The following is a 14,106-nucleotide window of genomic DNA, read 5'->3' as shown; positions in this document are numbered from 1 at the left end:
GAAAGAATGGTGTTTTGGCAAATAGAGGATATTAAGAAAGATACAGAATTTTTTATAAAAAAGAATCAAATGAAATTCTAGAGCAGGAAAGTATAGCACTGAATAAAAAATTTACTAGAGAAGTTCAATAGTAGATCTGAGCAGGCAGAAGAACTGGCAAATGTGAAGAATGGTCAATTAAAAGTACCCAGTCATAGGAACAAAGAGGGGAAAAAAAACAAAACAAAAATGAAGAGGAGTGGATATAATTCTGTTATTGAAGCGACTGGGTAACGAGTGTCATTGCATTAAGAGGTATACTGATAAAAATCATAGCCTACTTTTTATAATAGAAAAATAGACGCAAGAAGAAAACATTTTTAAAGATCTGAAAGAAAGAAAAAATACATCCACTAATAATTTTCTTAAAACATGAAGCTGAAAAATACAGGAAAAAGGTGAAAGAATGACACTCTAGCACAGCATCATTACAATAAATGCTAAAAGAAATTTTATAGCCAAAGGGAAATAATAATAGAGAAAATCTCAAGTACAAGAAGAGGAAATGAAAACAGAAAGAATAAATGGGTCATTAAATACATAGGACAATGTCTTGTTTTCTGAAAAAATAAACTCAAAAAATGAGTGATATCTATAGAGCTTTTAGCTCTCTAGGGAAAACAATACTCAAGGATGATGATTTTTAAGGCATATGTAGAAGTAAAATATATTGTAAGAATACAAAAGGGTAGAATGAAAGGATTTGAAAAATTTTTTTTTAAAGATTTTATTTATGTATTTATTTGTCAGATAGAGAAAGAGAGTGAGAGCACAAGCAAGCAGAGTGGCAGGCAGAGGCAGAGAGAGAAGCAGGCTCCCCACTGATCAAGGAACCCAAAGTGGGATTTGATACCAGGACCCTGGGATCATGACCCGAGCCGAAGGCAGAGGCCCAACCAACTAAGCCACCCAGGTGTCCCGAAAATATTTCTTCATAAAGATTTTAAACTGTTTTGGAGGTAAGAGAGCATAATGTGATCACAGGCTGTAATAAGTTCAATATGCATACTAGATTCCCTAAAGAAAGCAATAAATACACACACACGCAAAACTTAAAAGGCTGTTATGGGAGATGAAATGGAAAAATAGAAGGTTTGTTTCAGGAAGAACTACAAATGGCAGGAAAGATGCTATTCAAAAATCAAGACTGTACAGTAAATATGTATCAAAAATAATATTATATTAAAAGGAAAGTTTATAAAGGGCACATGGAAACTTTTGGGGGTATATCAAAAATTATCAAATTGTACTCATCAAATGTGTACAATTCTATTTACATAAAGCTGTTTAAAAAAGGGGGGAGGAAAAAAGGTGGGGCGAGGAATATGACAGACTAACAACTTCAATAAGATTTTCAGGGTAGATAAAAAGAAAAGAGTCACCTATATAATGTATATTAAATATGTCACTTCAAGTAAAAAAAAAAAGATTGAAAATGAAAGGATGGAAAAAATTCTTGCTAGGTTACATTAGGTATTAGAAGGGTAATGTGGCTCTAATAATATTAGACAAAGTAAACTGTATGTCTGAGTATTTTCAGAGATGGAGTATTTGTAATGATAAAAGAGTAATTCATCAATAAGATAAAAGAACACTAAATGGGTATGCTCCTAATTAAAAACAAAACAAAATAAAAAGCAGGAAGTAAAACAATGAAACTAAAGATGGTCTGTAACTGACTTAACCAATTTGACTTCTGGCTTAGTAACTTAAAAAGACCCTTATGAGAAGCTTCTTTCTGAGCTCTACTAAAGTCAGGCTTTTGAGAGAAATCTTGACAGTTTCAAACCAGAGAGACACGATTCATGTTTGTGGACAGAGCTCACAGGAGTTTGCTGGTCGGAAGACTCTGACTTCTGATGCTTTCCTCACCCTTCTAATTTCTGAAGGCCATGGAAGCTGATGTGTGCTTTTGTGTTTACCTCCATCTCTGGGTCCACAAAATGTCTGTACATCAATAAACATTTGTTCTTTTTATAAAGAAATACTGAACAGAAACAAAGTCACCTCTGGAATACCATGAAGAATACAGACACACACACTATGGGAGTTTCAGGAGAGAAGAGAGATAAAGTGGCAGAAAAAATATGTGAAGAATTAATGTCTGAAAATATCCCAAATTTGATGAAGGACATGAATCTACACATTAAGAAGCTCAAGGAATCCAAACAAAGTAAACTCTAAGAGATTACTATTTAAGACATACTATAACCAAACTGTGAAAAAAACCAAAGACAGAGAAATCTTACAAAATAGCAAGGGATGAGCAAGTCACCACTTAAAAGGAATCCTCAGTAAGAATAAAAGCTGATTTTTCATCAGAAAGCACAAAGGCCAGAAGAGACTGGAATGACATATGTAAAGTAATGAAAGAAAAAACTGTCAACCAAGTTTTCCACATATCACAAAACTAACCTTCAAAAATAAAAGATTCCCAGAAAAATCAAAGTTAAGGGAGTTTGTAACTAGTAGATCTGCCCAGAAGTGCTAAAATAAGTCATTCGGATTGAAATGAAAGGACATTTAGACAGTAACTTGAAATTGGGAGAAAAAAAAAATACCAGTGAAACTAACTACACAGGTAAATATAAGAGCCAGCAATACTGTTTCTGATTCGTAACTCTTTGTTTCCTTTATTATTTCAAAGACAGATGCATAAAACAGTACTTATAATGTGATCTAATGGGCACACAGTATATAAACATGTAATCTATGATACAACAACAACATAAAGACAGGGAGACACAGCTATATAGGAGTGAAGTTTTTGTAGGCTATTGAAGGTAAAGTGGTAAAGACTCATAAATTCAGGATATTAATCACCACGGAAACCACTGAGAACAGAACTAAAAAATACACAGTAAAGGAAACAAGGGAACCAAGAAGGTAAACTAGAAAAATTTAAAAACAAAAGAAAGCAGTATCAGAAGAATTCAGGGGGAAAAAAAAGATTAAGACCTGTAGAAAACAAATAACAAAATGGCAGAAGTAAGCCTTTTTGTTGTATAATAAAGGATTTGGCTGGGTTTTGTTCATGGCTCCTGGGAGCAAACCTTTAAATCATTGCTATTTCCCCAGTGACAACAGTGTCTTCATTTCTTAGTGGGTCCCTCAGACCTCAGATGGGTTTATACTAACAAAGTGATTCATGATGGGACCCTACACAGCTTTTGGATGGGGGCTAGCTATGCCAGAAATACAACCATATGGTTAGAGGGGTGGTGCCACGTAATATTAATCTGACCTCCTGACCTTCAGAGAGGGTGGGGAACTAGACACTGATTTCAATCAAGTGGCTGAATCACTCACCAGTGGCAGGTCACTCCCACATAATAAAGCCAAAATAAAAACTGTGGATACTCCCAGTAGAATGAGATTCCTGGTTGGTGACAGAAACTGATACACACTGAGAACTAGGAAGCTTCACATCTGGGACCCCCAGATCTTTCATGTATCTTTTCTAATTTATATTTTTAACAAGTAATAACACTATCATCATAAACACAGAGCTTTCTTGATTTCTTTGAGTTGTTCTATAAAATTATTGAGCCTGAGGTGGCAGTGGAAATCCCTGATTTGTAGCCTGTTCGTCAAAAGTGTGGATAGTTGGGGAAACTCCAAGCTTACAACTTGTGTTGGAAAGGAGGGCAGTCTTGTGGGGGACTGCGCCATTAACTTATAAAATCTGACCCAACTCTAGGTAGTTAGCATCAGAATTGCATTGCCACATAAGTAATTACCTTAAATGTACATGGATTACACTGCTCAAGTAAAAGGGAGAGACTGGCAGAACTGATTAAAAAAACACAATTATAGGCTATCTAAAAGGGCTTATTTTAGATCCAAAGACCCAAACAGATTAAAAATGAATGGGCAGGAAAAGATATTCAGTGCAAATAGTAATAAGGAAAAGAAAGCTGGGATGGCTAGACTATTATCAGACAAAATAGACTTTCAATCCAAAATTATTACAGGAGACAAAGAAGGACATTACATTTTGATAAAACAGTCAATCCATCAAGAAGATATAAAAATATTACAAACATGTCATGTGCACTTAACAACAGAACCCAAAAATACATGAAGCAAACAATTACATAATTAAAAGGAGAAATAGGCACACTAAATAATTAGAGATTGCCCCACTTTCAATAATGGACCCATGAAAATGGAAATAATAAGAATAAAAAAATGGAAAAGTATTGGTAAGGATATGTGCTCTTGGGAACATAAAATGATAAATGACATAAAATGATGATGCTGCCATTGTGGAAAAGTCTGACCACTCCTCAAAAATATAAACACAAAATTATCATGACCTGCTAATTATACTCCTAGGTATATACCCAAAATAAGTGAAAACAGATGTTTCAAAAAAACAAAAACAAAACCAAAAAAACCCTAAACACAAATGTTCATAACAACACTATTCACAACTGTCAACAGGTGGAAATAACCCAAACAATCCAAATATCCACCCACTGATGAATGGATAAACAAAACTCAGTATAAATCCACATACAAAGGAATATTATTTATCATAAAAAGGAATGAAATACTGGTATATGCTACAAGAACAAAGCTTGAGACTAGAACACTAAGTGAAAGAAGTCAGACACGGAAGGCCACAAATTATGTAATTCTACATAATTATGTAATATCTAGAAGACAAATCTATACAGAGAGAAAGTCAATAGTGGTTGCCAGAGGCTGGGGGTATGGGGAGTAACTACTTAATGGGTACAGGGTTTCCTTTTAGGATGATGAAAATGTTTTGGAACTACAAAGTGATTATGGTTACACAACACTGTAAATAAATACTTCTGAACTGTATATTTTTAAATAGTTAAAATAATAAATTTTATGTGATGTGTAAATTATCACAATGTTTTAAAAATCTGGGCATACTTTCTTATTCATTTATTAAACCAGGACCAGATGTAGACACAGAAGAAGGAATCAAAAATAATTAGGAGATGTACACAACCTACCTGTTAGTGCTGCTGGTTTGGATAGTGTACTATATTGGTTTTGTGTGGATATCATACTTTGACGTGGACTTAGTGTTGGTGATGCAACAAGTGAAAGCTCCTCAATAATAATACTGCTTTTGGGATGATTCTTGGGAAGTTCATTTAATCTTTGTTCTAATGAATACTTCAAAAGGTCCAACTTCTGACTTGATTCATTAAATCTTGCTTGGGCCTTGAACAGGGAAAAGACAATTATTATTTAAATAATTACATTCTTTGATTAATATATTTATTAAGTTAAAATATTTATTTAAAATTACTTCTGAAAGTGCTTTTCTGTCTGTTACTTTTCCTGAGCCAAGTAATTTCATTACATTCTTTGCACCTTCTGCTACTGCAAACTCTATCCTAAAATGATGCCTTAATTCTTCCATCCGAAGTTCAAGAGGACTTATGACAGGTTTTGCTAGAGGGGAAAAAAAAAAATGCAATTGAACCATTTATTTGGTATTTTCATGTGAAGTGATTAGAATTCATGAACAAAAAATTTCCTACTACTTAAAAGTTACTTATTAAGTCAATAAACACTCAAGTAATACTTAATAGATACAATGTTGAAATAAAAAGCCTACCATTTTAGCCACTAAAACTCAAAGATAAAAACTAAACATCAAGAAACATAATGCTTCCTCCTCCTTAACTTTGAACTACTGATTCTCTCCTACTTAACATTTATTAAGCACCATGCCCATAATAATAAGAATGACAATTTATCTCTATTCCATCACCATTATCAAAAGCCAATTCATTGGTCTGGACTGCCTGAAGAATCTGCATTCGAATCACTTCTATTTTTGTCTTGCTGTCCTGGAGCAATTGCTGAGCTGTGCCATGGAGTTTCCGATCCTATTAAAATAAGTTTGAAAAGGTAAGCAGGTGAAAAGACAAAACTTTTTCATAACTCCTAAGTCAGATCAAATGATTATCAGCAAGTGAAAAAACAGAGTTAAAAGAACACTTGTATGTAGATATACTTATTTTAAATATAAATAGATATACCTGTAGATACATTTATTTTAAAAAGCCACCAAACTGTTAGCACTATAAATGAGAAAAACAACTCCATAAATTAGGATAATTTGAGTGAAAGCAAGTGAATTTTACTACTGTTTAAAAAACTCCAAATTCACATTTGTAATTTTCTCTTTTCCTGCTTTACACAAAATATAAAGAATTTTCCCAGACCATGGTCAGTAATTCTCATACTCAGAAGCACTGTATGTGACAGAGATGCCTCAGTGACTAGGCCTGAACATTTTGAAAACCTCTTCCTCTCCCATAACAATACATTTACAATCTTCCGGTGTTTCACATAGGAAGGCAAATTTTTAAAACTTATCATAGATGGTATCTGTGATAAATCTGAGAAAGGAAACAAGAAACAGCATTTGTCAACATTAGTGAGATAATGAGAAAGGTTTCTTGAAATTCTTGAATGTCAAAAAAAACTGTCTCAATAAAGTAAGAGGGAATTATAGTGAGTACACCTCTTTTACTTCTTTTAACTTCAAGAAAGGTGAATTTCATGAAATAATGTTACTATCATACTTCAGATTAGTTTCAGTAACAATGAATGCTACTAACAGAGAGTCACAAAAACTTACCATTTTTGGAACTGTGGTCAGCTAAATAACGATCCACCCAAAGATGTCCATGTCCTAATCCTAGAACCTTACAAATGTTACCTTACATGGCAAAGGGGGACTAAGAGAGCAGATGGAATTAAGGTTGTTAATTGCCCAAACTTAAAATACAGAGATCATTTCCTGGATTTATCCAGGTAGACCCAAAGTAATCACAAGGCTCCTTAAATGTAGAAGAGAAGGCAGAAGAAGAGGGCAGAGTAATGTGAGAACTCTACACACTGCTGTTGACTTCAAAGACTGAGAAGAGGGCCATAAGCCAAGAAATGTGGGCAGCCTCTGGATGCTAGAAAGAGTAAGGAAACAAATTATCCTCTACCTCCTTCAGAAGGGAATGCAGCTTTGCCAATGCCTGATTTTTAATTCAGTGAGATCATTGAGACTTCTCAATTACAAAACTGTAAAATAATAAAGTTATGTCGTTTTAAGCCACTAAATTTATGATGATTTATTGCAGCAGCCATAGAAAATAAAACAGTAATTTCTTCCAAAAATTTCATATGTAACTAGTAACAGAAGTTAATACCATCTCCTGGTTAGTTATATTAGTTGTCAAAGTCTAGTGGTTTTCAATCCACAAAAAAAGAAATGATAAGCTACGCATCAAGTTAGGAAACATTTATTCACAAGAAAGGCTAATTTTTGCTTATTATGTAGGCATCTCTACTTTTATCACCAAGGCAGTCAGTACTGGTTTGGAAATAAAATAGGATAAATCAACCTATATTCTCTGGAAGAGTTCAAGCCTGGTCTCTAGCTTCTAAGCTAGTGATAAGTATCAGGTGTGCAGCATCATTTCAATAAAAATACACACAAGTATATGATGACACTGAAAAAAGGGGAGGGTGAAGATGTGGGGTGAGACAGACAATGACAACATTATATAAGGAAAAACAGAAAGTGAGCTGACATATTTTATGATAAATACTAAATTAGTTTGGCTAAATATAGTGGAAGAAAAAGCAGTTTGCAAACTTATTTTCATATTTTTCTACCATTTCTTTCCTGCTTCTAAGGTCAATTTAGGAAAGATCTTCTAGTCAGATTTCATTCTTTATTAAATATTTAGATTTTAAACCAAAGGAGTTGGGCAGCAGAGTTTAATATATGTAAATTAAATATCAAATTAAATATCTCTTAAATATCAATTTATACCATGAAGTACACACACACAACACCCCACACTGTATTTGGTAATTCTGCTTTACCATTAAAAATACTTGCTTGAGTTTGGTGTTTTGTTATGATTAATTATATATGCTTTTAAGAATATACCTATTCACCTTCCAGATTTAAAATGAAAATACTTTACTTTTACTTTAATTATTCCTTTCCAGTATTAGGTACATCAGACAAACTGAAGATTTAAAATAGCTTTTCTATTTCTTTGAGACCTCATTGGAGTAAGAGGAAAAACTTAGTATTCCAAAGCTCTAATTTAATGAGGCAAATATGTTTTGTAATCAGACAGACCGGGGTTCAGCTCATTTAACCTTGGGTTAGTTACCTATCTTCCGCAAACTTTAGGTTTCTTGCAGAAATTATGTAAATGGGGATACCATTCTCTAAAACATGGAGGTTTGTAAGCATTAAATAAAACTAAAATCATACTGCCTAGCACTTGATTGGCATTAAAATGTTCTCTTTTAGAGTAATAAAAATGATTATTAAGATAATGAAGTACTAGTATAAATATGTATAAATATTAAGCAAACTGTATAATACTATGCTCTTCAATTAAGCTACTCCTTTTATTATTTTTATTACCACGAGAGAAGACAGCAGTTCTATCATTTACTTCTTTGGAAATACTTTCCTTTTTTTTTTTTTTTTTTAAAGATTTTATTTATTTATTTATCTGACAGACAACGATCACACTAGGCAGAGAGGCAGGCAGAGAGAGGAAGGGAAGCAGGCTCCCTGCTGAGCAGAGAGCCAGATGTGGGGCTCAACCCCAGGATCCTGGGATCATGACCAGAGCTGAAGGCAGAGGCTTTAACCCACTGAGCCACCCAGGTACCCCTGAAAATACTTTAACTATTTCAATTCAACATGCAAAGAAGAGCATTGGTTCATTTTAAAATTAATTGACTTTTCCCAGACTTCTGGAAGATCTGCACGGATGTCAAAGTATGATGAAAGCTTTTAAAACTGACAGTGGATAGTACCTGTAACAGGTAATTTATAATTACTACATGTCAGTCTTATGCTTTCCAGAATTCAATAAATTTTTATGGTCAGTTTTATGCTTCTAGGGATTCAACAGATTTTTTACTGAGCACCCAATATATTCAAAACAAGAGATAAGGTAGGTCTAAAGTAGACAAACTGGTTTAAGAATTACAGAAATACTGGCCTTTATGTTAAGGTTTTGGAAAGATTTTTATGTATGTTAGGTTGAATCATATGAAAATGCCAATATCTGACTAATTCTGAACTAAAAAGATGGTAATTTTATATGGTTCTATTGGTGATTAGCACTCTACAATGCCTGTTATATTTTAAATGTACAGCATTTTAAAATTTTAAGTTAAAAATTTTGTATTTTCCAATTATGTAATATTTTGTTTTATAAAAAATAACCATTACTGTTTTGCAAGTCATAGTGGGACCTTTATAACAGATAAACTACATCACACACAGATTTCAGAAATAAATAAACCAATCATTATCTTTATTTTTCCATCACATACTTATGGCTTACTTTATATGTATTAATTATGGTCACATCCAGTGAAAATACAAAGATTTATCAGTTAGGATGCTACCTTTAAAAACCTTTAATTTTACTGAACAGATACAAATAATTATGTATGTATCAGAATGTTTAAAGTAGTCAAAGAAAATTCAAAGGAAGATGGGATCAATTTTAGCTGAGAAAATCCAGAAACGTTTTATGGGCTATTAATACAGATGATACTGGACTATATCAAAACTAGAACCATTGAGGAGAGTGAGGCGACGATAGATGATCAGATATTTTCAAATGAGAAAAAGTTTTGAAAGACCTGGGTACATTTAAAGATGTTAACAAGAACCCCAAATTTTAATAAATAGCTTGTCACCTGAATACATCGATGGAAAACATCTCTTCAACATGTCTTATGAAGCCCTCAGATTATTCTGAAAACCAATGGTGATCCTTAGAGCCAATAAATTTACATTCTAATGTTGATAAAGATGATAAAGAAATAATGTAAATTATAATTTCAGGTAGTAGTAATGCAATGAAAGAGACAAGGAGAGACGGGGCTGATACTTTATACAGTAGAGTAGTAAAGAGCCTGCTGAAGTGTTAGCATCTAGCAGTGACTGTAATGAAGTGAGAGAAAAAGCCCCATGAAAAGTACTTCAGTGGAGACATCTAGGCAGAGACACAGTAAATGCAAAGCCTCTAAAGTAAGAGTGTGCTTGGTATGTTCAAGAGATAGCAAAGAAGCTGATATAGCTAGAGTGTATTAAGAGAGAATATAGTGTTTTAAAGGATAAAATCAGAAGATAGCCAGGGTAAGTCATGTATGAACTTGTAAGCCACAATAAGGACTCTGGATTTTGTTCTAAGCTTGCCAGAAAGCCAACAGAAGGTTTTGAAACATGAGTTGAAAATATCTGACTTGGCTTTTGAAAGGACAACTCTGGCTATAATGTGTATTAGGGTAGTAATTTTGTTATGAGGAATATAATAACCAGGTGCTGGAGATGATTTTCACCAAGAAAATTAATTCATTACTCCTACCCTAAATTTGCTCCCCATTGTGAATTACCTATCTGTGTGAAGGGGCACCACCATTCATCAATCTGCCTACATAACCAACCTAAGAATCATCTTCAACTCTTTCTTTCTCATATCAAGACACCACATATTTATTCTACCTAAATAGCTTGACTCCGTCTTCTTTACTTTCACTGCTGTTACAAGAGGAATGAAGCATGTTTCACCTGGCCTCCTACAAAAGCTTATTTAAACTTGCTGCCTATACACTTGACCCTTCTCTAATGAATTCTTCAAGTCTAAGAAAGATGAATATGAACTTTCTAAACTTCAATTCTGATAATGTATTTACTCTGCTAAAAGTCTTTCAGTAGCTCCATATATCTCGTAAGATAGAATCTCAACTGCTTAATGCTATACCTTCTCACTACACCTCACTCACTTAAAGCTCTACTGGTAGGGAATAGGGAGGAAAAAAAAAAAAAGTCTTGTTGGAATCACCTGGAAGACTTTTCCCAAAAATAAATGTGCTTTTCTGGAGATTGAGATTTGTTCACCCATGAGGGCATGGCCTTCCACTGAAGATGACTACAAATGTTAAAAGTGTATTCTACCTACTTCAGATATTTTGGATAAGAAATAAGCTCAGAGTTTCTGCTACAGCCATACAATAGCACTTATACTCCTTAGAATAAGCCATGCTATTAAACAGTTCCTTATTCTGTATCTGCTGGGTTTACCCACATCATCTTCCCTAGAAAGTAATTCCCTTTTAAATTCCAAATCATCCCTCAAATCTCATATCGAGTAATGACTTCTTCTGGCAGTTAAGTGATTCTTATCCACTGTTTCTAAAGTAACTTGAACATACCACTATTATGTACTGTAATTACTTACATGTGATACTTCCTTTTCGGATAGTGAACTTTTGAAAGTGGGATATTTGTTATCTGTTAGTACCTATTATGTTATAAGGCATTAACTTTATTACATTTATACTCCAGAGTTCAGCAGAATAGCTATCAAACTGTTAAGTCCTTAACAAATTAATATTCCACATAACTACAATTTATAAATTTCCCTAATCTCACAGAGATACACTTTGACCCAATGAGAAGTTTAAAGATGAGAAATGAAAACAAGACCAAATCTAGACAGAAATAACTAGCAGGTCTACCTCAGAGACTTAGCAGCTGAACCTCTCTACTTGATCCCTTCTCAAACTAATAAATCCCCTAATTAAAAATAAAAAGCTACTGGGGTATCTGGGTGGTGCAGTCAGTTGAGCATATGATTCTTGGTTTCAGCTCAGATTGTGATCTCAGGGTTGTGGGACTGAGCCCTGCACTAGGCTCCACACCCAGCACAGTTTGCTAAAGTTTCTCTCTCCCTCTCCCACCTCCATCACTCACTCACTCTCAAACAAACAAACAAACAAACAAATAAATAAATCTTGGGGGAAAAAAAGGCTAGCAGAAAATTATCTGTTGTTTCAGTAGGATGCTCATAGTTCTGTTCATTTTGGACCTGTGGTTATCATAAGTTATCTATTTTATTTCCAGTATTTCCATAAACCTGTTCATACTGGGAGTGGAGTGGGGCAATTATGGACCATTTAAGAATGTAATGTATGGCCTTCTCATTCATTCATCTATCAACATACACATTCACTTTTGCTTTAATGTCAAAGGGTTCATAAACCTCTCAATCTAATCCATCAACTTTGTTTTTTTTTTTTTTTAAGATTTTATTTATTTATTTGACAGAAATCACAAGTAGTCGGAGAGGCAGGCAGAGAGAGAGAGAGAGGGAAGCAGGCTCCCCGCTGAGCAGAGAGCCCGATGCGGGACTCGATCCCAGGACCCTGAGATCATGACCTGAGCCGAAAGCAGCGGCTTAACCCACTGAGCCACCCAGGCGCCCCTCAACTTTGTTTTTAAAAAACTTACTCCAGGGGGTGGTGGCTAGGTAAATTTAATTTTTTTTTAAAGACTTATTTATTTGAGAGAGAGAGAGAGAGGAAGAGGGAGAAAACGTGCAGAGGGAGAGGGAGAAGGAGAGAGAGTCACAAGCAGATCCTGTTCTCAGGACCTGAGCGGAAACCAAGAGTCACTGGTGCAACAACTGACTACACCACCCACATGCTCCTGAATAAATTTAATTTTAAAACACCCAGCATAGTATCATGCATTCACAGTTCCAAGAACATAGTATTTGCCTTAAAACCAAAAAAGCCCAAAATAATATTTGATAAAAATGAAAAATGTTCAAAACTAAAGGTCAATATCAAAAATAATAACACAGAAAAAAACTATCACCCTATGAGTGTTCAGTTAATAAAATATGCTATTAAATATCATCTAATATATCAAGTATAAAACAAATATTTTCCCTAAAAATAATTTAAAAATTCATTTGCAATATGGCATATAAACTAATTTTCATTATTAAACTTAAAAAAATCTTATTTATAAATATATACACATTTCTCCCTTTTCTGTACCTTCCCAGATTTCCTTAGGTGGGTGAACAGGGTGCATAGCTCCAAGTTAAAATTCTACCCCATCCCCCATTTCAAATTCTTAAACAAAACAAGACAAAATCAAAACACAACCTAACAACTTTTATTCTGAAATTACTTAGGAAATATCTATTAAAATGTGAAAGAAACATTAATTTGCAGAGGCAAAATCTTTAAATTAGTTGAGAATACAAAGGTAAATTTTATAAGTCCACCTTTCTAATAAGACTTTATGGAAATTATAAAATTACAGAACCTTAGATTGGAAAGAACCTTTAAAACAATCGGTTTAGTGGTAACCAACACTTTCTCTTCTACATTATACCGCAGAACAAGGACACATTCCTATTTGTATCAACTGCTCCCCATAAGATGACTTTCAATTAGGAATTATATGCCCATTCCAGATTCCCAAAAGAACCCACAGCTCTACTCCAAATAATCACTCCCACTAGAATGTCCTGTCTTTCCATTTGTTGTTTCCTGAAAACCTGTCTATAGCGCTAGAAAACTAATATTAGAGTCTAAATTTTTTTTGAATTTTCTTTATTTATTTGCCAGAGAGAGACAGCAAGAGAGGGAACACAAGCAAGGGGAGAGGGAGAGGAAGAAGCAGGAGATGTGGGGCTCAATCCCAGGACCCTGGGACCATGATCTGAGCCAAAGGCAGACACTTAACCAACTGAGCCACCCAGGTACCCCCTGGAGTCTTAATTTTTTTAAAGATAACCTTTTGTGTTAGAACAATTTTAGATTCACAAGAAAGTTGCAAATATGGAGAGCTCCTGTGTACCCTTTTCTCATACAGCTAAATTTTTCTTAACTGGTTTTAGTAGGAGTAAGTTATTTTTTAAAAATTTTTTTAAAGATTTTATTTATGTATTTGTCAGAGAGAGAGACGGAGAGAGACAGCATGCTCGCAAGCAGGGGGAGCAGCAGGTAGAGGGAGAAGCAATACCAAGATGCTGGGATCATGACCTGAGCTGAAGGCAGATGCTTAACCAACCGAGCCACCCAGGCACCCCTAAAAATATTCTTTTAAAAACTATTGGTTCGTACTTGTTTTATTGTCAATACTTTCAAATTTAGAAGCTAAAATTGTCTTAGAAATCATAATACACGTTTAAACAGCAAAGTCACCGTAAGCACAAAAATGCA

The 14,106-nt window shown here is 34.2% G+C and overlaps 1 protein-coding gene across 2 annotated transcripts in view; it reads right to left on the bottom strand.

The window, feature by feature from the left end:
• PKN2 (protein kinase N2) overlaps positions 1-14,106 on the bottom strand; it is a 130,625-nt gene that overhangs the window by 53,699 nt on the left and 62,820 nt on the right. For both annotated transcript variants that reach the window (XM_013056193.2, XM_004752649.2), the window contains exons 4-6: positions 5,801-5,918; positions 5,333-5,478; positions 5,031-5,244 (exon numbers count right to left, since the gene is read on the bottom strand). In XM_013056193.2, the coding sequence (XP_012911647.1) occupies positions 5,031-5,244; positions 5,333-5,478; positions 5,801-5,918 (478 nt within the window). The remainder of the gene's footprint in view (positions 1-5,030; positions 5,245-5,332; positions 5,479-5,800; positions 5,919-14,106) is intronic.

This window comes from Mustela putorius, unplaced genomic scaffold, assembly GCF_011764305.1.
Source record: "Mustela putorius furo isolate JIRA1106 unplaced genomic scaffold, ASM1176430v1.1 tig00003853_pilon_pilon_pilon, whole genome shotgun sequence".
In the NCBI taxonomy this organism is placed as follows: Eukaryota; Metazoa; Chordata; class Mammalia; order Carnivora; family Mustelidae; genus Mustela; species Mustela putorius.
The sequence above is the reverse complement of the archived record's forward strand: the minus strand, read 5'-3'. Positions and strand labels throughout refer to the sequence as shown.